This window comes from Lepidochelys kempii, chromosome 1 (assembly GCF_965140265.1).
Source record: "Lepidochelys kempii isolate rLepKem1 chromosome 1, rLepKem1.hap2, whole genome shotgun sequence".
NCBI lineage: Eukaryota > Metazoa > Chordata > Testudines > Cheloniidae > Lepidochelys > Lepidochelys kempii.
In genome coordinates, this window is record NC_133256.1 from 220367459 (window position 1) to 220389548 (window position 22090).

Here is a 22090-nt window from a genome sequence, read left to right on the forward strand (position 1 = left end):
TACAGGGAGCTGCTCCCCCATCTACCCTACCCCGGGCATCCAGACCCCCTCATACCCACACCCTCCTGCTGAGCCTCACCCCCCATACTCAGACCCCCTCTGCTGAGCTCCATTCACCCTGCAGCTAGACCAACCTGACAAGCCATCTGCACCTGGATCCCCACCCCACCGAGCCCCAACCAGCTGCACCTGGATCTCCACCCCACTGCGCCCCACTCCCCCAGCATCTGTCCCCCCTGCTGAGCCCCAACTACCTTCACCTGAACCCCCATGCACAGTCCCATTACTGTTGCACCCAGAACCCCGCAACAAACCCCTGCGCATCCAGATTCCCTCTGCACCCAGATCCCCCACTGAGCCGCTCACACCCAGATAGCCCCACACAGAACCCTCTCAACCCACACCTGGATCCCCGTACACTAAGCCCCTCCACACTTGGATCCTGCCTTGCTGAGCCTGCCCGCCCACATCTGGTGCTCCTGGCATGGAGGGGCAGGGTCCTGGGGTGTTTCTGGGGCAGGCCCGGTCCTTGCGCTGTGTCAGGGTTGGGTTCAGCCACACTGCTGAGTCCGTGTCCTGGAGGGAGCTGCACAGTGATCTCCCATCTCTGTGCAGTCAATGGCCTATGCTCCCCAATGCCATGCTGGAGCCTCCACATTTATTTGACAAACACATTTTGCAGAATTTTAAAATATTGTGTGCAGAATTTTTTTTTTGGCACAGAATGCCCTCAGAAGTAGGCTTTTAATCTCTGTGCCACAGTTCCCCATCTATAAAATGGAGTTAATCATACTCCCTTCTTCCCCACCCTTTGTGTGGCTTGTACAGTTGAATTATTGTCTCTTTGTGGGCAAGGAGTGTCTTTCACTATGTGAATGCATAGCACCTACTATAATGGAGCCTCAAAATTACCTGGGGCATCCAGGAGCTAATTTATTACAAGTAGTAATAACCTAGGACTTGGAAACTATTCAGGGATTGCAGGTAAATCAATAAGGAAAATAGCAAATACTCAACAATCTTACTACATAAAAAGAAAAGGAGTACTTGTGGCACCTTAGAGACTAACCAATTTATTTGAGCATGAGCTTTTGTGAGCTACAGCTCACTTCATCGGATGCATACCGTGGAAACTGCAGAAGACATTATATACACACAGAGACCATGAAACAATACCTCCTCCCACCCCACTGTCCTGCTGGTAATAGCTTATCTAAAGTAATCATCAAGTTGGGCCATTTCCAGCACAAATCCAGGTTTTCTCACCCTCCGCCCCCCCCACACACAAACTCACTCTCCTGCTGGTAATAGCCCATCCAAAGTGACCACTCTCTTCACAATGTGTATGATAATCAAGGTGGGCCATTTCCTGCACAAATCCAGGTTCTCTCACTCCCTCACCCCCCTCCAAAAACCACACACACAAACTCACTCTCCTGCTGGTAATAGCTTATCCAAAGTGACCACTCTCCCTACAATGTGTATGATAATCAAGGTGGGCCATTTCCTGCACAAATCCAGGTTTTCTCACCCCCCACCCCCATACACACACAAACTCACTCTCCTGCTGGTAATAGCTCATCCAAAGTGACCACTCTCCCTACAATGTGCATGGTAATCAAGGTGGGCCATTTCCAGAACAAATCCAGGCTTTCTCACCCCCACCCCCCCGGAAACAGTGTGTGTGTGTTTCCAGGGCGGGGGTGTGTGTGTGTGTGTGAGAAAGCCTGGATTTGTGCTGGAAATGGCCCACCTTGATTACCATGCACATTGTAGGGAGAGTGGTCACTTTGGATGAGCTATTACCAGCAGGAGAGTGAGTTTGTGTGTGTATGGGGGTGAGGGGGTGAGAAAACCTGGATTTGTGCTGGAAATGGCCCAACTTGATGATCACTTTAGATAAGCTATTACCAGCAGGACAGTGGGGTGAGAGGAGGTATTGTTTCATGGTCTCTGTGTGTATATAATGTCTTCTGCAGTTTCCACGGTATGCATCCGATGAAGTGAGCTGTAGCTTACGAAAGCTCATGCTCAAATAAATTGGTTAGTCTCTAAGGTGCCACAAGTACCCCTTTTCTTTTTGCGAATACAGACTAACACGGCTGTTACTCTGAAATCTTACTACATAGTTTCACTTTTGTTGAAGCTACTGACATAGACAGTTAAGCCCAGAATACGACAGCAAAAGTGGTTAAGGAAAGTCACATAATATGGGCCAGACAGTGTAAATCAAAACAGGTCCATCTATGTTCCCTGTAAGCTGCCCACTGGAGCAGCTGCCCACTGGAGCAGCCGCCCAGAAGCAATTGAAGTGCCACGCAGAGCCGCTCACATCCAGCTGGGTGAGCACAACCCCTGCTGCTTTGCAGCCCTCTGCCTTGGAGCCCCTGCTGCTCCAGGGACCCTCCTGCTGGTTGTGCAGAGCACGGTTAGGGGGGAGGAGGGTGCTGATGTCAGGGTATCCTCTGCCCCGGCACCCCAGCAGGGGAGACGGGACAGCCTCACTCAGGACTCTGAGCAGGAGAGGGTCTGAGGTCTGAACCCTGTTCTGGGTGGAGAGTGCCTTTACCTTAAAGAGACAGCGCATGGTCGCTCAGAGACTTCCCCAGCACCCAGCAGACACAATCTGTCTGTCTCGACACACACACACACACAGTCTGTGTCTCTACACACACACACACCTCCCAACACATACTTGTGTTGTTGTTTCTTCTTGGTATTTCCTGCAATGCACATATATTCTCTGTAATTTTATTCTTTCAAAATGTGTTCTTTTAGTTTTTTTAATTGGTCTATGCATTTCATAATGTTAATTTCTCTCTTACATTTAAATTTAGTTATTTGAGTAGTGAGTTCTAAAATGACTAACCTGTCCTAGCTGTAGTAATTATCCCTATGGTAACTTTTAAAAAATATATATTCTATCTAGGTTTTCTGTTTCTACTGGTAGCGCACATCTGCACATTAGCTCAGTGCACATAACAAAATTTATTCCGCACACGGATGGAAAAAATTGGAGGGAACAGTGAGGTCCATTGATTTCAATAGAGCTACACTGATCTCCACCTGCTGAGAATTTAGCCTTACATACTGTGACGAAGTGGGACTGTTCTTAATGTTTCCTCTGAATAGTGTGGGGGTGCCTCAGTTTCCCCTATGCAGTTCTTAAGTATCTACGTGGTGGGGTAAGGGTATATGATCATTGCAGAGCCCTAGAGGGCAGGTGTGTGCAGGGGTCTGGACACAGAGAAAGGCGGACACCCTGTTTCCTGGCAACTGATGGCCTGGCCCTTCCCCCCTGCAAGGTGAGAGCTAAAGGGTTGGAGAACAAAGGAATCAGGTGCCCTCCTGGCCTGGGAAAGGGACAAAGCCCAGAGGAGGAGGGCCTGGAGGGAGGTTCAGTTTGGGGCTGGCTGGGGATGTGGAGTGAAGTGCAGATGTGGTTGTCTGGCTCACTGCCCCCCAAAATGGACCCGGCTGAGGGGTCCTGTTCTCTGCACCCACAAGCTCTGTGTTAGACCATGTTCCTGTCAGGTAATAAACCTTCTGTTTTACTGGCTGTCTGAGAGTCACGTCTGACTGCGAAGTTGGGGTGCAGGACCCTCTGGCTTCCCCAGGAGCCCCGCCTGAGCGGACTCGCTGTGGGAAGCACACGGAGGGGCAGAGGATGCTGAATGCTCTGAGGTCAGACCCAGGAAGGTGGAAGCTGTGTGAGCTTTGTGTCCTGAAGACAGGCTGCTTACAGAAAGGGGACTTCCCCAGAGTCCTGACTGGCTTCATGGGGAGCAGTTCCAGAGCATCGCCCAGGAACTCCATGACACATACATACTAAGCAAGTAACTTTCCTATGAGTAACCTGTAACTCCTTTGGAAAATCTTGGCTACCGTCTGTAGTCCAATTTTTTTATAGCTCAGCATGATCTTTTGACTGGGATCTAAGTCTTGTGGGACAACCAGATAGACCAGGCTACTCCTGCTAACTGAGACAAGAATGATGAAAGGATGGTGCTCAGATATGCATAACTAGACATATGATGGGTTGTTTATAAAACTGAACACAATCCACCTTGCCCCTGGTGAAATTCCTAACTATGCAAAACTCCACTTCATAAGTTCCAGAAAACTGTGACACAGTCCCCTCTGCTTCTGTCTTGTGGATCGCCCTGCATATCCTTCCTGTTCTGTTTAAGCCACTGTCTGACTCATTCCATTATCTGATTAGAAGGCTTGTCTGCAGCTATACAACCTCATGCTGTGATCTTGTAAGACTTCACAGCTAGGAAGAATCAGGCTAGGGGAGAACTTTGATGAACCAAGTAGATGCAGGCCAGTCACACTGAGGGAGGGGGCAGCAAGCAGGGGCTCTGCCTCTTCCTCCACTGCCCCCTACTCAGTGGTGGGGGTAAGGCTGCTGTCCCAGCAGTCACTTACATCAATTCTTCTGCTCTGACAGTGCAGCTGATGATCTTGGTGACCCATATTTACCACCACAAGGAGCCAGCATCACTTGGGACAATGGCAACATGGAGCACCGGGGGAGTGGGTAGGTGGAAAGAAATCATCACTGAATCAAAGACCTAGTCCAGTAGGAATTTCCAAGACTTTGAAATCTGGTTTCATCCTTAATCAGAATGAAAAGTCAAAAGCTCTGATTTTTTTTCATAAAACAAAATATTCCATTTCAATCTTATCAAAAAGTATATTATCTAAATTGAAGCAGTAATCAAAATGAAATGTTTTGACTTTATTGAAATGAAGTATCTTGATAATGTCCCACAGAAATTTGGACAAATTTGAGACAATCCTGAAAAATGTTTGGATTTAGTTGAATCAGCATTTTCTGACTCAAAACTCTTTTTGATTAGCTCTACTGGCAGCATTTGCTCGCAATATAGTCTTTTTTTTCTATATTTGACCAGCAAATATACCAAGGTGCAAACCCCTCAGTCAAACCTGAGCGTGCAATTCCCCGTCATGCTTAGCCTAGTTGGAGACACCTCTAGGGTTGCCAGCTTTCTAATTGCAGCCCCACTCCTTCCCTCAGGCCCACCCTCACCCGTTCCCCGAGGTCCCACACCCGCTCACTACATTCCCCCTCCCTCTGTGGCTCGCTCTCCCCAGCCCTCACTCACTTTCACTAGGCTGGGGCAGGGTCTTGGGGTGTGGGAGGGGGTGAGGGCTCTAACTGGAGGGTGTGGGCTCTGGGGTGGGGCCAGAAATGAGGGGTTCAGGGTGTGGGAAGGAGCTCTGGGCTGGGGCAGTGTGTTTGGGGTGCAGGGGTGGTGGGGGCTCTGGGCTGGGGGTGTGGGCTCTGGGGTGGGGATGAGGATGAGGGGTTTGGGGGTGGTGGTTCTGGGCTGGGGCAGGGGGTTGGGGCATGGGCTTACCTTGGGCAGCTCCCAGTCAGTGGCACAGCAAAGCTAAGGCCGCTCCCTGCCTGTCCTGGCACCACACTGCGCCCTGGAAGTGGCCAACTGGCCTAGCTCTTAGGCAAGGGGGCCACGAGACTCCATGCACTGCTCTCGCCCGCAGGCACCGTACCCCCCCAGGTTCCATTGGCCACGGTTCCCAGCCAATGGGAGTGTGGAGCCGGTGCTCGGAGTTGGGGCAGAGCGTGGAGCGCCATGCTCCTCCCCCCCCCCCCCCGCCCCGCCACACACACACAGCTAGGATCTGGACCTGGTGGCTGCTTCTGGGATGCAGCGCAGTGCCAAGATCTGTAGAGACTAGCCTGCCTTAGACCGGCAGCACCTCTGACCAGCCTTTTTACAGCCCGGTCAGTGTTGCTGACTGGAGCCGCCAGGGTCCCTTTTCGACCAGGCATTCCAGTTGAAAACCAGATACCTGGCAACCCTAGACACATCAATGCACAGGACAAAGGCCAACCAAGGCCTTCTACCTGTGACATGTTTTATATCTCTTTAAGGGTGGCAATGAGTTGCTGGGACACTATGGGTATGTCTACACTGCAACAGAAAACATGCAGCACTGAGACTCAGAGCCCGGATCAGCTGATTTAGGCTTGCAGGGGTGAACATTGCAGTGTAGACATTCAGGCTCGGGTTGGAGCCTGAACTGTGAGCCCCACCCCCCTTTAGGGTTTCATAGCCTGAGCTCCAGCCTGAGCCCAAATGTCTACATTGCAATTTTATAGCCCCACAGCTCAAGCCCTGAGAACCCGAGTCAGCTGAGCCAGGTTAGCTGTGGCCTGGCTGAAGGGTCTTTGATTGCAGTGTAGACATACCTTGTGCTCTAAAATGTAGGATGTGGAAGAGGTACCTCTGGGACACTTCTCACTTTTCTGAGTAGGGTAGGAAAGACTTGGAGCTGCTGGGACGTTTCCCCATGATTGTATGGTGGAATTTCCTGGTGGCAGGTTCTAACTACATGGAAGGGATGCATGGGAAAAGGACCAGCAGGACACTGATTTTCAGAGGTTGGGAAGAAGAAGCCACTAAGACATTCTCCCTGACTGTTCAAAATTAACCTTAATTACATCTTCTATGACACAACCACATGGCTAGCCCATTTCTAACATGGATATTTTGCTAGATACCACAGTCCAAATGCACCCTATGTAGAGAACATGGTGACTGACATCCAGGTTGTAGTTGGACCCACTTCTCTTCACACCTGAAATGTCCGTTTTATGACCAGACTGTTTTGTTGGTTTTTTTTACACAGGTGAAAAGTTTTAGCCCTGAGAGCTATTTAGGAGATGGGACCATGGGGATTTATTGCAGGGTGAAGCGTACTGATGCATTATCCTCCCAGTTTAATGGCAGTGTAGTATTTTCTCATGACCTTTTAAAGTGTAATTGTTTGCTGCAGACAGTGGCTATACCACCACAACCGAACAACAAAACCAGAGTTACGGGCTGAAGGGGCTTGGCTGAAAAATATTGGCTAGTCTGACAATAAACTGCAGTCTGCACTAAACTGCATCGGCGCAGCAGGCCTCCAGCTCAATCGGTCCAAATGCAAATTTAGACAAACTGAACTCTCCTTTCTGGGGCATACAATTTCACAGGCTGGACTAAAACCTGATCCAGATCATATCCTGGCAATTTCAAATGCTCCTCCTCTAACAGATTTTCAAACCTTATGTTCCTTCTTGGGTCTTACCTCCTGGTATGCAAAATTCATACGGGGAGGGATAGGTCAGTGGTTTGAGCATTGGCCTGCTAAACCCAGGGTTGTGAGCTCAATCCTTGAGGGGGCCATTTAGGGATCTGGGGCAAAAATTGGGGATTGGTCCTGCTTTGAGCAGATGATCTCCTGAGGTCCCTTCCAATCCTGATATTCTATATGGGTAAGTACGTTGTAGTGTATTGAAATGGGTGGCCTCTGTCAATTGGAGCTCCATGGCTCCTGTACAGATGCTGACACCGCTGTAAATTCTCAGTCATGCAGATTCCTGGCTGCCTAATGTTCCATCTGATGTTTGCTCCTCCTTCCATTCCATTATCTGGGAAGTCAGGAGTCATGGATTTTACTCTGAATGGGAGAAGACTTGGACTGATCCTGATCTCTGGCAGTCTGGTGTTCCAGAGTTTGTAACCCACAGCTGAACAGGCCAATCAGTTAGGCCCTGGGCTCTGTCATCAGTCCTACGTTGTTCAGTCATAGCTCCTGTGTCATGATATGGTGGAAGATGTGGTTTCTAAAGGCAAGCTAGGCCCATTAAGAACCTAAAAGGGCCATACTGGTACCTTGAAATGGCCTGATTAACGAACAGGAAGCCAGTGCAGACTGCAAAGCACTGGTGTTACATGTGATCTTTGGCCCGTCCCACTTAAGAGAGATGTTGCCCTGTGTTACAGCTTCTCCACAGGCCTTTGCCTTCAGTCCCAGATAGCGATTTGCAGTAAAACCAACTTGGAGGTGCTGAATGCATGGATCACTGGGGCCTAATCTTCCTCTGAGAGGAAAGGACAAGGTCTTGTTTCTAGTCAAAGAGAGAAGAAGGTGATTTTGATGACTTGGTATTTGGGTATCCAAAAGCAACAATGAGTCTAGCACAGAGGTGGACAAAGTACAGCCCATGGGCCACATCCGGCCTGCGGGACCCTCCTGCCCGGCCCCTGAGCTCCCCGACCCCTCCCCGGCTGTCCCCCCACCCCCGCAGCCTCAGCTCACTATGCTGTCAGCGCAATGCTCTGGGCGTCGGGGCTGTGAGCTCTTGCTGGGCAGCACAGCTGCAGAGTTGCAGCCTGACCCAGTGCTCTGTGCTGCGCGGTGGTGTGGCTGGCTCCAGCCGGGCGGCATGGCTGCCTGTCCTGGTGCTCTGGGCGGCACGGCTGTAGCGCCGCCAGCCACTGGTCCTCCAGGCAGCGCGGTAAGGGGGCAGGGGGATTGGATAGAGGGCAGGGGAGTTCGGGGTGGTGGGCAGGGGCCGGAACGGTCAGAGGGTGGGGAACAGGGAGGTTGAATGGGGGCAGGGGTCCCGGGGGAGCAGTCAGGAAGGGGCAGGGTTGGATGGGGTGGCAGGGGGCAGTCAGGGGCAGGAGTTCCAGGGGGGACGGTCAGGGAGAAGTGGTAGTTGGATGGGACAGGGGTCCCAGTGGGGCAGTCAGGAATGAGAGGAGGGGCTGGATGGGGCAGCCGGGGGCAGTCAGGGGCAAGGGGCCTGGGGTCAATCATGGGACAGGGAGGGATGGATGGGGCAGGGGTCCTGGGGGGGGCCCCATCAGGGGACAGGAGGGTTTGGATAGGGCAGGAGTCCCGGGCGGGGGGCCATCAGGGGTGAGACGCAAGGCGGGAGTATGCCTGACTGTTTGGGGAGGCACAGACTCCCCTAAACAGGCCCTCCGTACAATTTCAGAAACCCGATGTGGCCCTCAGGCCAAAAAGTTTGCCTGCCCCTGTGTTAAGACATTGTATGTATGTGTCTTGATTTCGACACTTTTCTATCCACTTATGCCAAATGCTTACTTCTGCAAATGTGAGTTATGGGATACTTAACATAAGTGAACAGGATTATGGTGTAGGCCAGTTTAGGCCATATCACTGTTACATGCATTAAGCATCAATAAGATGAAGTACAAATATTGTGTGTGTGTGTGTGTGTGTATATATATATACACACACACACACACCCCTATAATGCATGCATTATATATGCATTATGCATGCATATAGGCATACAATGTAGACCTGATCAATGAAATTGTTTTTAATTGTTCACTTTATTAATATAACTTCATAAACAAAGTTTTATGAATGAAACAACATTCATTTATAAAACCAGTTACCCCAATAACTGGCTAATTGAGTTTCACTTTCAATCCAATTGCTGCTTAAATCACTGAAACTTACACTGTTTCAACACTTATAACTTCTGCTCACTGTTTGCCATTCATTACACTTGTCCATATTGTAACTCAAACTCCATTTTAAAATGCTCACTCCATTTTGTAAACCCTGCTGCAACCTTCATTTGGCAAAATCCTGATGTAATCTTATTTGTGTAGTTTAGATGTGTGAATGGGGTATGTATGGATGAGGGAATCAACCTCCAGCCCCAGCCTGTCCTGATGAAATAAAGTGTAAACACCAACAGCTGAAGATGCAGATAACAGCCCTGACAAAGCAAGAAGAGTCCACCCTAAAAAGAAAAGAACAAAAGCACAACTGAAGAAACATCAAAGCCAGGTCCCAGGCTGAAAGTTATGTCTGCAACTGACGGGTGATCAATCACACCGAACCCAGAGGCAGCGTGACACAGCAAAAACTATAGACTCTGGATTCAAACTAAAGCCTACAAAAAGGATAAGTGAGATGGAAGACTTCGGAGGGTAACATTCTACTGCCACCATCACGGCGCATCGGTGTGTGCCCAGCAGAGACCCAGCTCTTCCTTGTGCCCAGCTTTCCTAGCCAGTTAGCCACCACGAACTACAATCCCAAGCTGTGAAATCAAACCACAAACTCAAGCTACATTCAGGACGGGTAACTATCTAGCAGCTTCAGAACATTTTGTGTGTGTGTGTGTGTGTTAGTTATTGATCATAAATCAAATGGTGATATTATAATAAACATGACATCTTGTCTTGTCCTGAGACGATCCTGTGTAGTTTTATCTGTGTAACAACACGCTCATACACACACACACACACACACACACACTGGCCAATGGTGGTATGGTGGGCCCCATGATTTTCTTGGTAGGGGGGCTATGACGCCACCCTTTGCCTCTGTTCTTGGGATACCAAGGGCCCTGCTAGTGGCCTGGGAAGGTGGTAGAGGAGGGAAGGGGTCTGGGTTTGCTCCTCACTCTGAGCCTGAGCCCCAGCCCTTGCCCTTGCGGGTTTCTTACCCTCTTCCCCCTTGGGTAGGGTTACCCCCAGTCCTTGACACTGGGGGAGGGAGTCTCCCTTCCTCCAGTTCACTGGTCTTTCAGTTCTCACTAACACACCTCCAAACTCCAGCTTTCCCTCCCCCGATCTTCCTGAAGCAGGGTTGTTTTTTTTTTATTAGGTTCCTGACAGGACCTTAATTGGCTACAGATGCTCCAATTAACCTGTAGTAATCTCCCCTAGTCTACAGGGAACCACACCTAATTAGCTTAGTGTTTACGCCCACCCACTTCCCAGCACCCAATAAGACCATTCTAACTCTGCTCCCTGGCCACGTTGTATCACAATATATATAGGCATACATTAACTACACCGTAATTGGCCTACACCATATCTATCTATCTAATATATAATAGATAGATGTGATGTGGATAATACATATTAGCATGGTACATATTTATATGCTAACCAGTATGTATATTAGTGAACACAGAACAGGACAAGGAAAGCTTTGCCATTCAGGGAATAGATCTTGAGACAAGCAGACTTGACAAAAAATGTATATGATGGTTGACTCACAAGGAAGTTGGGGCTTTTTTGATTAGGGAAACCAGGACTACTATGGGGTAATGCTTTGTAGTTATCTTTTAGATAGGAAACACCAGTGATGGATTTGCGGGGAGGCAAAGACAGATCTAGAGGATCAATGTGAATTGATTTGGAACTGGAGCAGAGGATCCCATCACCAGAATCAGTCTCTCTCTGGAATAATGGATGCTTGCACTGCCTATGAATAAATAGAGAACTTCAAGGATGTCAATCAGCACCTTCCACCAGCACTAAGGAGTCTCTTTAGCATTCATTAGTAGACACATTGCAAAGTGATACTTGGCTGACTGAGTCATAGTCAGCTATGTTTCAGTTTGCTGAGAACATTATCATCTTTCTCTCTAAGGTATCCCATCATACCTTTCAAGCTGCTGAGGCCTAAAAGTGAGACACAATGTGTGGCAAAGACCCAATATGAGGGAAACAAATAAATTATTTGGTCAGGAAACTTGAAATACCATGGGATTCATTCCTTCGGTGTAAATAACTCCTGCCGTAAGCTCTGGTTCATATTTTCATGTTCATTTTCTTTCTTTTGAGGTAAATAATATTCAGTGATAAAAATGAGGGGAAACCAAATTTATGTAGAACAGAGGTAACTTTGATCTTAAATGAGTGACATCCCTTGAAAGAACGGACACAGTACAGGTCACAGTAGCCCAAGTAAAACAGTCAAAAAATGCTCTTAAATAAGCTTTACTTCTATTGTTTGGTATGTTGATACAATGAGTGCAATGGACAGAATCATTTGGAAGAAAACAGTCTAAATAAAGAAAGTAAGATTTGCATGGTAAATTCCTTGGCCATTAAAAATAAAGGTTAAATGAAGCAGCTTCTGGAAAGGTTTACTATGTACATTGACGAGAGAAACATTCGCACTCCACTGCGGATGGTACTTCATGCTGCACCATTGTGCCATTGGCACAGCGCAGGGGGACGTTCACCGGAACTGTCTGAGTAGCTGAACAACAGGTGCACTCATCTTCAAGTCTATTCATTTCAATAGAGTACTTAGTTTTGCTTCTGCATTTGCCCTGAAAGTGAAACAGATACAAAGTTTGAATCTTGCCAAATGATATTTTACTCCACAGATTTCTGATAAAGGTCCAAAATCTGCTCTCCGTTTTATCCAAGCAGCCCCAAGGAAGCTAATGGAAGTTTTTGCCAGGACTTTGGAATGGATTCATTTGATTAGTCTTCATTGGTTGTTGGTCTCATGCTTCATGTTTTCAGCCAAATGCCAAAATATTATTTCCCATCTCCCTTGACGTGTTTACACGCGTAAGGTAATCCTGAGCAACAGTTAATGTCACACAAACAAGCTCATTCACTAAAATATCTTAGAATGTTTACAATATTGTGGTAAGTTTGACAGTCCCAGATAACAATAGGAAACAATAGTAGTGGGGCTTTGGGCAGCATTATTACAACAGTCTTTAAAATTTGAAAAGAATTGTGTTAAGCCTGATCTAACAGGGGATTGTGGACTTCAAAGTACAAGACAGGCCAGAGGCATCTTACTTCTGATTCATTTATTTCTAGAACATCCATAACTCCTGTTGCCCTGCACCCTAATCACCTTCATTGCTTCCCTCACACCATTCTCTCCAAATGCGTTAGTTCCTTTTCCACATTTTTCCAGTTTCTCTATATCTGTTTTCTATTACAGCAACTCAGACTGTACACAGTATTGCAGCTGTTTTAAATTTGTTTGACTAAATGAAAATTTTTAAGGAAAGTGTCAGATTTTTCCACAAAAGCTCTTGGTTTCTGGGTGGAAAATCAAGGATTGGTTTTCAGCCATTTTTGGCCAAACAATTTTGGTTTTCTGTTGTTGAATTTTGACTTTTTGTCAAAAAAATGAAAATGTTTCTGGGTTTTTTTTATAAAGTCAAAATTAGCCAATGAAAATGTTTATAAATTATTTTTTATTTTCTATTTTCATCACAATTTTCTGGAAAAAAATTCTCCAACCACCTCTACACAGTATTCGGTTTTACCAGTGCTGCATAAAGAGGAAAAAATATTTCTTTGATTCCATCTGTACAATACTGTTTCTACACAACTCAATTGCATTTATCGCAAACATAATGAAAAAACCCACAAACTGAATACGCCTCTTTGATTTCTAACAAATACTTGTGCAGCCATTCGTGCTTATCCTTGTTACATTTTATTCTTCTGCCTGTTTCCCTAATGTATACAGATCATGTTGTATCATACCATTATTTTGTACATTAGCAGCTATCCATGTTCTGTTTCTCTATTATTTACAATATGTAAAACCAAACCAAATTAATCATAAACAGCCCAAACTCTGTCATCTTCACTTTAGTTTTCCTAAGTCCTTATGTGCAATCAAATCCATGGTGGGTTTCCCTCAGGAAGGGCTACAAGCACAACAACAATTTACATGGTAGCTTGTACTTTTCTAAACCATTGTATAGGTCTTAATGTACAGGTTTGTAAGGATCACTTGCTAGCATTTCTGAGAAGAAAAACAACAGTGATTCCGCTCTACCAATAACAAGAGGTTTTAGGAGCGGAGCTCATAAGTGCATTGCCCAATTCCAATTGATCTGATAGGCAGCCTCTGAGCACACCTGCACATCACTTAGGTGGCAGAATGCCTATCTTCCCTGGCTTGTGAATCATAAACAGAAACAGGTGCCCCCCTGCAGCCCAGACTTAGGCACTAATCTCCAAGAGAGGGATGGAGCTTAGCATACACCCTTGTCATCGGTGTCTCCCATGGGCTAGCTTAGGCAGCTCCCCACCTAGTTTGCAGGCTTTGTGGATCACGTTCTAAGGTGCCTATCTCTCCCCATGTATTGTATAGGAGCTGAGGCACCTAACTCAGGCTTTGTGGATCAGTGTTGTTCCTGTGATTTTTCTAGGCACCTAAAAGTTAGCTTTTGTGACACTGAGCATCACAGTGCTTAAGTCCCTTTTTCTGGGCCCACGTGTTTACCCAAAATAAAATATGGCCAGTTTTCTGAATTAAAATCTTCACACTAGGAAATCTGCCCTGGATCTTTCATAGCCACAAGACCCAAATAGCCACTGACTTAGTGGACAGAGATGATAATGCAGCAGTTTTCTTATTTCGGAGTTAAGCAAGTATTGGACAGCATTTCTGAACTGTTGAAATGTCCTCTTCCCTTAAGGGTTTTACGGTTTGAGAACCTTGAAGACTCTGGGGCACCTGGTCCCGAGTCACTGCACCCAACTCCACCCCTTTCCAGCTGGTCACAGAAAGGAGAAAGATGCTCCGTTTGGCAACTACAGCAGTCAAAGAAATTATCCCTATGAGAAGGTGATAAAAGAAATTACCCTCCCTAATCCCAGTGGGGTTTAAAGGAAAAATTCAGGCATAATAAAAACAGAATGGGAAGTTATTCTGTTGCAGCCAGCCTGGGAACCGAGCTTCTCATTTGTTTCCCAGTGCCATCTATCAAAGATAGAAGGGGACATCTGGAAGGAATGTTCTGCTCCTGTTTCAGATTGTATCTGCTGTATTACATGAGCGGAGTGATGGGGAGGAGAATCCCGTGGCATTACACTTTTGTTCAAATTATGGAAATTGATGGGATATGTGAAGCAGAAGAGCACAGTGTGTGGGCTCAAATACTGAAGTCACATCAAATCCTACAGAGCTCAGTTTTTAAACCTGGGTGCTTACATGTTAGACACCTAAATACTTATTTAGGAATTGATGTGTTGACTTAGGAGTCTAGAGGGGGATTTATGTGCCTAACCTTAGGGTCACAGATTTGAAAACTGGGCCCCTTAAAATTAAGGGTGAAATTCATTTAAGTGCAGAAGATCCCAGCAGGGCAATTTAATACCCACATGTCTCTCCAGGAACTAGAAGCAACAGGAATGGAGCTTCTGTGTATTCTGAAGTGGGTTTTCTTATCAGCCCCAAACAGGGGGAAAATCAGGTTAGACTAAATGGAATCAAATGTACACAGCTGAAACTCCTGCATAACTGGTGCAGAGACAGAAGTCAATGTTCCATTCTGTTGAGTGGAATGGAAACTAGTGAAGAGCCAGTGACTTGCCCTTGGGTGGAATAGAGAAGCAAATTAATTCCCTTCAACAAACCTTGTTGAGATACCCTGTGCAAAGGCCATTTACCTTGGCTTTGAGCAGCAAGGGCTGAATACATGAAAGAGTCATACCTTTACCTAGCAAGAGGAGGGAAATAGCACTGTGATTTCCTACTATGCAAAAATGTAGCAAACCACTCCCTTTGAAAGTGTGTCGTGTTTTGCCACAGTTCTGTACTGACAAAATGGAAATAGATTTTTCTTACCTCACACTGGAAAATAAGCACTCCATCTACAGCCTCACAGCCATTGATATTCAGATACGTCAGCCTGGAACTTACTTGTCTGCATTCTGCTTCTATACCTACCAAGTCAAGAAAGAAGGGGAATCTGCCAACGGTTGAAGACTTTTTAAAAAAAAAACATTCTGGCACCATTCTCTGTTTAGTACACACAAAACTTGCCATTGGCCATATGCCATTATTAGCAAGACCCCTCGTAAAAGAAGTAGATATGTTTCCATGTGGTAATTAACACAGGGTATTGTGAATATACCGTACTGCAGCCTTAAAATTCCATAGAATACCGCTGAGTTCCTGCATAAACCAATCAGAAACAACAACAGTAAAAGAATGCCTTGCTGAATGACCAGCAATATGTTAAAGCCCCAGGATAGCACCTCACCTGGCCCTTGTTCCATTGAATAATATTTATTATAAATCTATGTCCTGTTATTTTTTTCCCAAATAGGATTCTTGATGGATTATTTTTAACAAATAAAAGATGTGCAGTTACGCCACTGCACCGTTTTAAGTCTAGACCAGCCCATAATAAGTTACAACCAGCAAAGCACACCCCTTTCCCATTAACTCACAACTGGATAAGTCATTAGTTGTCAGTCTTGATTGGCCCCCAAGTTCAAGAGTCAGGGAATATACTGCAGAAAGGGATCACATTCTTTCACTGAAATAAACACTGTGCTATGTTTAGCATCACTGGCATAAGAAGGTGCAGTTCCAAGGGGTGTCAAGAAATGAACATCAGAAATGACTTTTGGATTGAAACTTCCCCTTGTCAGCACCAGCTTTCAAAATGGACTGACAGGGTTATTTCCTATGGAAATTTACTCTGAGATGTATGTTCAATTTTGCGGCATGAAAATAATGGGGTTAAATTCTCCATTCCCATTGCTGGACTTGGAGGGTAAAAGCCTGACTTCAGTCAATGGAAGTTTTGCCATTGATTTTAATGGGGACAGGATTCCACCCTGAGCAACTGCCGTTTGGTGCTCTTGACACTAGAGGATAAATGCTGACTGTCCCCCCCTCCACCTCACGAAGAATCCACATAAAAGGCAATACAGCACTAGACCTGCAGAGTGTGTTTGTCGGTAGGATGCTGTTAGGCTTAGGGAGGAGCCAGAGTGCTGTTGATTGGTTCCATGAAGCTGGGCTACTGCAGCCCATAGGCTGTGGTCATTACTGGATAGCAGTTCTCTTTTCCCTCCCACCAGCCCTGTACAGATCTGGATTTTATACATATGATAAGATACTTTGGCCCAACCACTTTATTCATTTTCCCATGCTAGCTAATGATTTGCAAAGGAGGTAATTCGCCTCTAAGTGGCCTTTCTACACATAGGAAGCAGTTCTTCATTTGCAGCGTTAATACAGCACCATTCCTGCATGTCAAGATGAACTCTTACTTTAACTCTAGCTAGCAAGTGAATCTTCCACGACCGGGAGAAGCCTACTATTCAGCGCTCAGGTTGATTCTTTATCGATTAGAATATATATTTTACTTTCTGTACTGTCCCTCTCCACAACCATTCATTCGGACAGAACATTGCAATCAGCTAGTCAGCTGCAAACTGACCAAAGAAATTGACCAAGTCCCTTTGACTTAAGTGTCCTCTCATCAGCTAAAGGAGCAGCTTCCCATCTCTTTTTCAAGATAACATTTCCAGCCTTATTGCTTTTCTGCCTTTCTAGCACTTCACAAGTGATCTGAAAAAAGCTCCACAAGAGTGAAAAGTGTTTGCTGGCTGCAAGGCTGGAAATGCTAGCTCACTTTCAGCGCTTTAATCCCTTTGCTTGATAAAACGTGTCCAAGCAGAGTGCAGACTCAGACAGTCACAATAGTTGACACACATCCCATTTCAAAATAACTGTCATCAGACTGTCGCCATATCTTCAATGTTTCTTTGCTCCCAGCTGAGAGATGTATTGGCCAATCACATCAAATTGGTTGATTTATTTTGGATTTCATAAGTCACACCCCCTTCAAAGAGGTCAGGTCACATGTACATAATTTAATGAAATGGACAGTGTCAAGATCAGAAGGGGGTTGGGGGAAGATGAATAGCAGAGACACAACTATGCTTCTTTCAGGGGTGGAAAGAAAAGGACCATCCTCTCCCTACAAACCACCATATCCCAGGCCACCACCACTTCCTATCATCTCACTCCTGCAGGCAAAAGCCTAAGAAAAATGATAAACCCAGCACTATTTCCTGAGGCCCATAATAACAGGCTCTATTGAAGCAGTTGGGGAGCAAGTACAAGAGTGGAAGGCACCCAGCCCTGAAAATATTCTGCTACCAACTCCCTCGTGCTGAAGACAAGGAACCATTCACGCAAGCTGACCTCAGTTGCCTTGGTACACCACAGAGAGGGAGGATGGCTTCACAGACAGCCAATGCCCCGGCCAATATATAGACCAGAGTCAACACCTTGATTTGCACCTTTAACTGAACAGAATCTATTTTTTTAACAGTTATTTTTTTTATATTGAGTAGGCTGAATGACCTGGAAAGGTTATGCAACCTGTATATCAACCTTTACAGCCACAAGAAATTGATTATTCTATTATCTGGGGTATAGGTAACAGGCTACATATTACTTTATTATACATTGGGGGCTTTGATGAATCTTTAGGCCATGACAGACATTTAATTAAAGCGATGGGATAAAGAAGGAAAATTGTGCACTAGAGGAAGATTACCATTTGACTCAAAGCTAGTAGCCTGAGTAGTGTGAAGGAGATCTGATCATCAGATAGAGAGCTCCTTTTGAAATTAGGTGTGTTAGAGAGGGAGTGAGGGAATGTGTGTAAATCAGGGGTTCTCAAACTGAGGGTCGGGACCCCTCAGGGGGTCACAAAGTTCTTACATGGGGGGTCGCAAGCTGTCAGCCTCTACCCCAAACACCGCTTTGCCTCCAGCATTTATAATGGTGTTAACTATATAAAAAAGTGTTTTTAATTTATAAGGAGGGGTTGCACTCAGAGGCTTTCTATGCAAAAGAGGTCATCAGTATAAAAGTTTGAGAACCATTGGTGTAAATGATGTTTAAGGTAAATATATTGTCAAGACTGAAGGGTTAGTATTCATACAGTGCATTTACTATAAATGCTAAGGATGGCTTTTCTTCTCTCTGATCTTGACTGTAAATTTACAGGCTCAGATGTTCCAAGCCAACTAGAACATTTAACCACACAATTAATTTCCATTAGAGCAATGTGGCTAACGCCTTTAGTTGGTTTTTAAAATCTCAAGCTGATTGTTTGTGATTTTTCTATTATCTTGCATACAGACTGCTCTTAAATATATAATTGTAGTTCCGTTGAAATATTAGGACTTACTGTATAATGACTGACAACTGGGATGGCACTTATTAAGTTGGAGTCATTAGTGTCTTTGGGGAGAATAAGAAAAGTGACCTCCTGCATCCTAAACAGAAAGTTCAGGCCAGTTCCTTTTTTATTTTTTTTTTCACTTTAACCCACCCCATCAATGAGATCTCATGTCAGAGTCACTGTCCTTCCTTCCACTTACCACTAGAAGGGAATCCCTTCCAATCATATCAGTCTGTATAAAGTGGCCTCAAATATGTTAAGGGCTGTTATAAAGAGGATTATGATCAATGGTTCTCCATGTCTGATGAAGGTTGGACAAGAAGTAATGGGCTTAATCTGCAGCAAGGGAGACTTAGGTTAGATATTAGGAAAAACTTTCTAACTATAAGGAGAGTTAAGCTCTGAAATAGGCTTCCAAGGGAAGTTGTGGAACAGGTTGGACAAACACCTGTCAGGGATGGTCTAGGTTTACCTGTCTCTAAACAGGGGGCTGGACTTGATGATTTCTCAAGCCCTATATTTCTACGATGCTATTATTCTAATACCAATGTTTAATTGGCTGGAGGGTTCATGTCCGAATGGGAAAAGCACTCTTCCCTTAAGGGAGTCAGCAATGCTTTCCATGACTTCTTTGTCGAGGCCAGCACCTGGTGGTGACACTAGACAGGACAGGTTGTCCTAGGGTGACCAGATAGCAAATGTGAAAAATCGGGATGGGGGTGGGGGGTAATAGGAGCCTATAAAAGAAAAAGACCCAAAAATCTGGACTGTCCCTATAAAATCGGGACATCTGGTCACCCTAGGTTGTCCTTAGTGAGCCTGGGAGCTACAGAGTCAGGGAGAACCACAGGGTCAGTCTGTGTAAAGTGGCCTCAGTCAACAAGCCCCTTTATATTCATTATAACCAATTCCCATCTCTTCTCTATCACGAGGGACTCTGTATATGCCAGCCTGTGGAGAGCCCATGGGAGCGGAGAATATGCCAGGAAGAAGACTGCAGTGGAGAAAGACACCTACAAGCTTTTCTCCAGAGCTAGTCAGTGCCAATGTAACAGTGCATGGCACAGGTTGGAGGATGGCATGGCCAAAGCTGATTTAGTACTTCCCCTCTACAGGTGATGCTCCTTAGGAACCAGAGTCAGAATTTAAAATCATTCTCACCTGGTAGCACCTAATGGCAGAGATAGCCTGAGAGCAAATGCCACCTGCTTTCCCTGGGTGTGAACCCTCCCTTGGGTAAAGTAGCCCCTGCTGGCACAGAAGGGTGTAATTTTCAACCCCTATACCAACAGAGGTGAATTCATTTTTTTGACATCTGTAAAACATATGTAGGGACATCAGCATGGTTTGGAACTTGGATTTTTCTTTGTATTTTCCTTACAGTGTGCAGAATATTTTCCCACTTTGTTAATTAAAGTCTGTAAGAGATATAGAGAACAGATATGCCTTGAATGATGAATAACCATTAATTCCTCCTGGCCCTCAAAAATTAGAAAAGCTATCCACCTCGGTTTATTCCAAAATAGTTTCCACCTAGGAAGTGAAGACAATAAGAAAATGGTTCATATTGTGTGAGACACTTTGTCTAAGAACACACAGATAAGCTACAGTTGGGAGTTCCACTCCCCAAGAATAGAAACTAAAATGGCTAATGAGAGCATTGTTAATCGCCTAAGCAAGAATCTCTCATAATTTGGATATGGACAAAACTTCTTTCTTCCTCCCAAGCTAGCTAAAAAGAACTCCAAAAAGTTACCAGGCAAGGTTAACATCCTATTTTCTAATGAAAAGTTTCCTACTTCACTTTGTGAGTGGGTCAAGAAATGAGTGGGGAAGATGCAATTTAAGCAAACTAGAAATAACCTGCTGTGAGCTCGAAGGTCAATAAGGCAAACTGCCTGTTACCCCAAGAAATCCAAACCATCTTTTCACCCCCAACTATAAACTATACATCTGTTTGCCTTGTAAATCAAATATCATAGATAATCTGTTTTGCCCCATCAGTTTGTCTTCACCCCAAATTTGAATCCCCCAGTGTGACGAATGCCAGGACCAGTGTCATGGAAAAGACTCTCCTCACATCCCAGGTTTAAAAGGATAAGACAAAGTGATGAGATTTCATTTAAAAAATTGTATTTCCCTTTCTGTTTTTTAATATAAATAACAGCAGGTTATTTTGATTATGTCTACACTCTCTAGCGAGACACCAAGTAACCCTGTTTTTTATTTTAACTAATGCATGCTCTCCATTGTAAGCCCAAGCACATTGGCCTAAGAGAGGTTTAAAACAACAATTTTAAGCAATTGCTTTTGACATTCTAAATGTGTACCTTTTGGTCCAATCCATTCAAACAGCAGGGACCACACTCTTAAACGTGCCTGAAAGACAAGTGTATCCTTGGAAGTGTGCTAAATGTGTTAGGCACTAAAGAATTGAGCCTCTCCTGTTCTCTGCCTGTGGCACATAATAGTCTAGTCTCCTGTGGGCTGTAATACTTTGGTCTCATTTCGGTTGTTGGGTTTAGTGTATGGGTGCAGGGTGCTGTCGGTGGCCTTTGATACACAGGCTCAGACTAGATAATCAGGTGGTCCCTTCTGGCCTTAAACTCTATGGTCATCAGTAAATGTAATGAGAAATCTTGGTGATTCGCATTGTTCCGTGCTATAACTGTGGAGCCTCAACTCTAGTCTGTAATAATTGTTTGCACAATTTGGCTGTGTCTACACTTGAATGGTGAATTGCTGATTGTTTACTAATCTGGTGCCGGGTGAATTAATAAAGTGTTCAAGTGTCCTGAAAAGAACCCAGTGTTAAAATTAGTAAGCTAGCTCCCTGGAATCAATAGAAAGGTCTTATCCTATTGGATTCCATTCTATATTGGCTATAACACGTATCTAGTTTGTTAGATTTCAGCTCTAAAATCTAATTAGCATCTTGACACATTCATAAAAATTGACACACACCCAACCCTTTCCCACTGACAAGTCTCCCCCAATCTTTTAAGTATAATGTGGAAATCTGTAAGGCTTAATAGACAATTTTCAATATTAATTCCTTGCCTGAAGCCTGGTAGATAAAAGCCCTCTTAACTAAATTACCTGTGTGAGCCATTCAGCGATAGTCTATTATCCCAATAGCTTCCTGACTTTTATTTCTTAAACCCGGAACTCACTGATATGTAGACAGGCCATGGAAGCAAATGCTCGGAGTTAACTTCCCCAAAGTGGTGTATTGTTACAGCAATTACCATGGTTGTGCAGTGATGGTCTGCTGTGCTTGCCATCTTTTATTTATTAGCACATGCCCAGAACAAATAAAAGAGAGAGAACAGAGGGCACACGAAGTGCTGACATTTTGACCTTAAAAAGAAGTCTTTTTGTTAAGAGCTAAAATAACTTCAAATTATTCACCAATTTATTTGCAAAGTTTCAAATTTAAAGCCCTTATGTTCATAGGCAAAAAGAAAAGGAGTACTTGTGGCACCTTAGAGACTA

The 22090-nt window shown here is 45.0% G+C and overlaps 1 protein-coding gene across 3 annotated transcripts in view; it reads right to left on the reverse strand.

Annotated features, from left to right (window-relative positions):
* Window positions 1-11589: 11589 nt before the first annotated feature.
* VWF (von Willebrand factor) overlaps window positions 11590-22090 on the reverse strand; it is a 227620-nt gene continuing 217119 nt past the window's right edge. For 2 of the 3 annotated variants that reach the window (XM_073315040.1, XM_073315034.1), the window contains exons 51-52: window positions 15226-15323; window positions 11590-11941 (exon numbers count right to left, since the gene is read on the reverse strand). In XM_073315040.1, the coding sequence (XP_073171141.1) occupies window positions 11756-11941; window positions 15226-15323 (284 nt within the window). In that variant the 3' untranslated portion in view covers window positions 11590-11755. Of the gene's footprint in view, window positions 11942-15225; window positions 15324-22090 lie in introns of those variants that run through there. The other variant, XM_073315041.1, reaches the window with a different exon arrangement.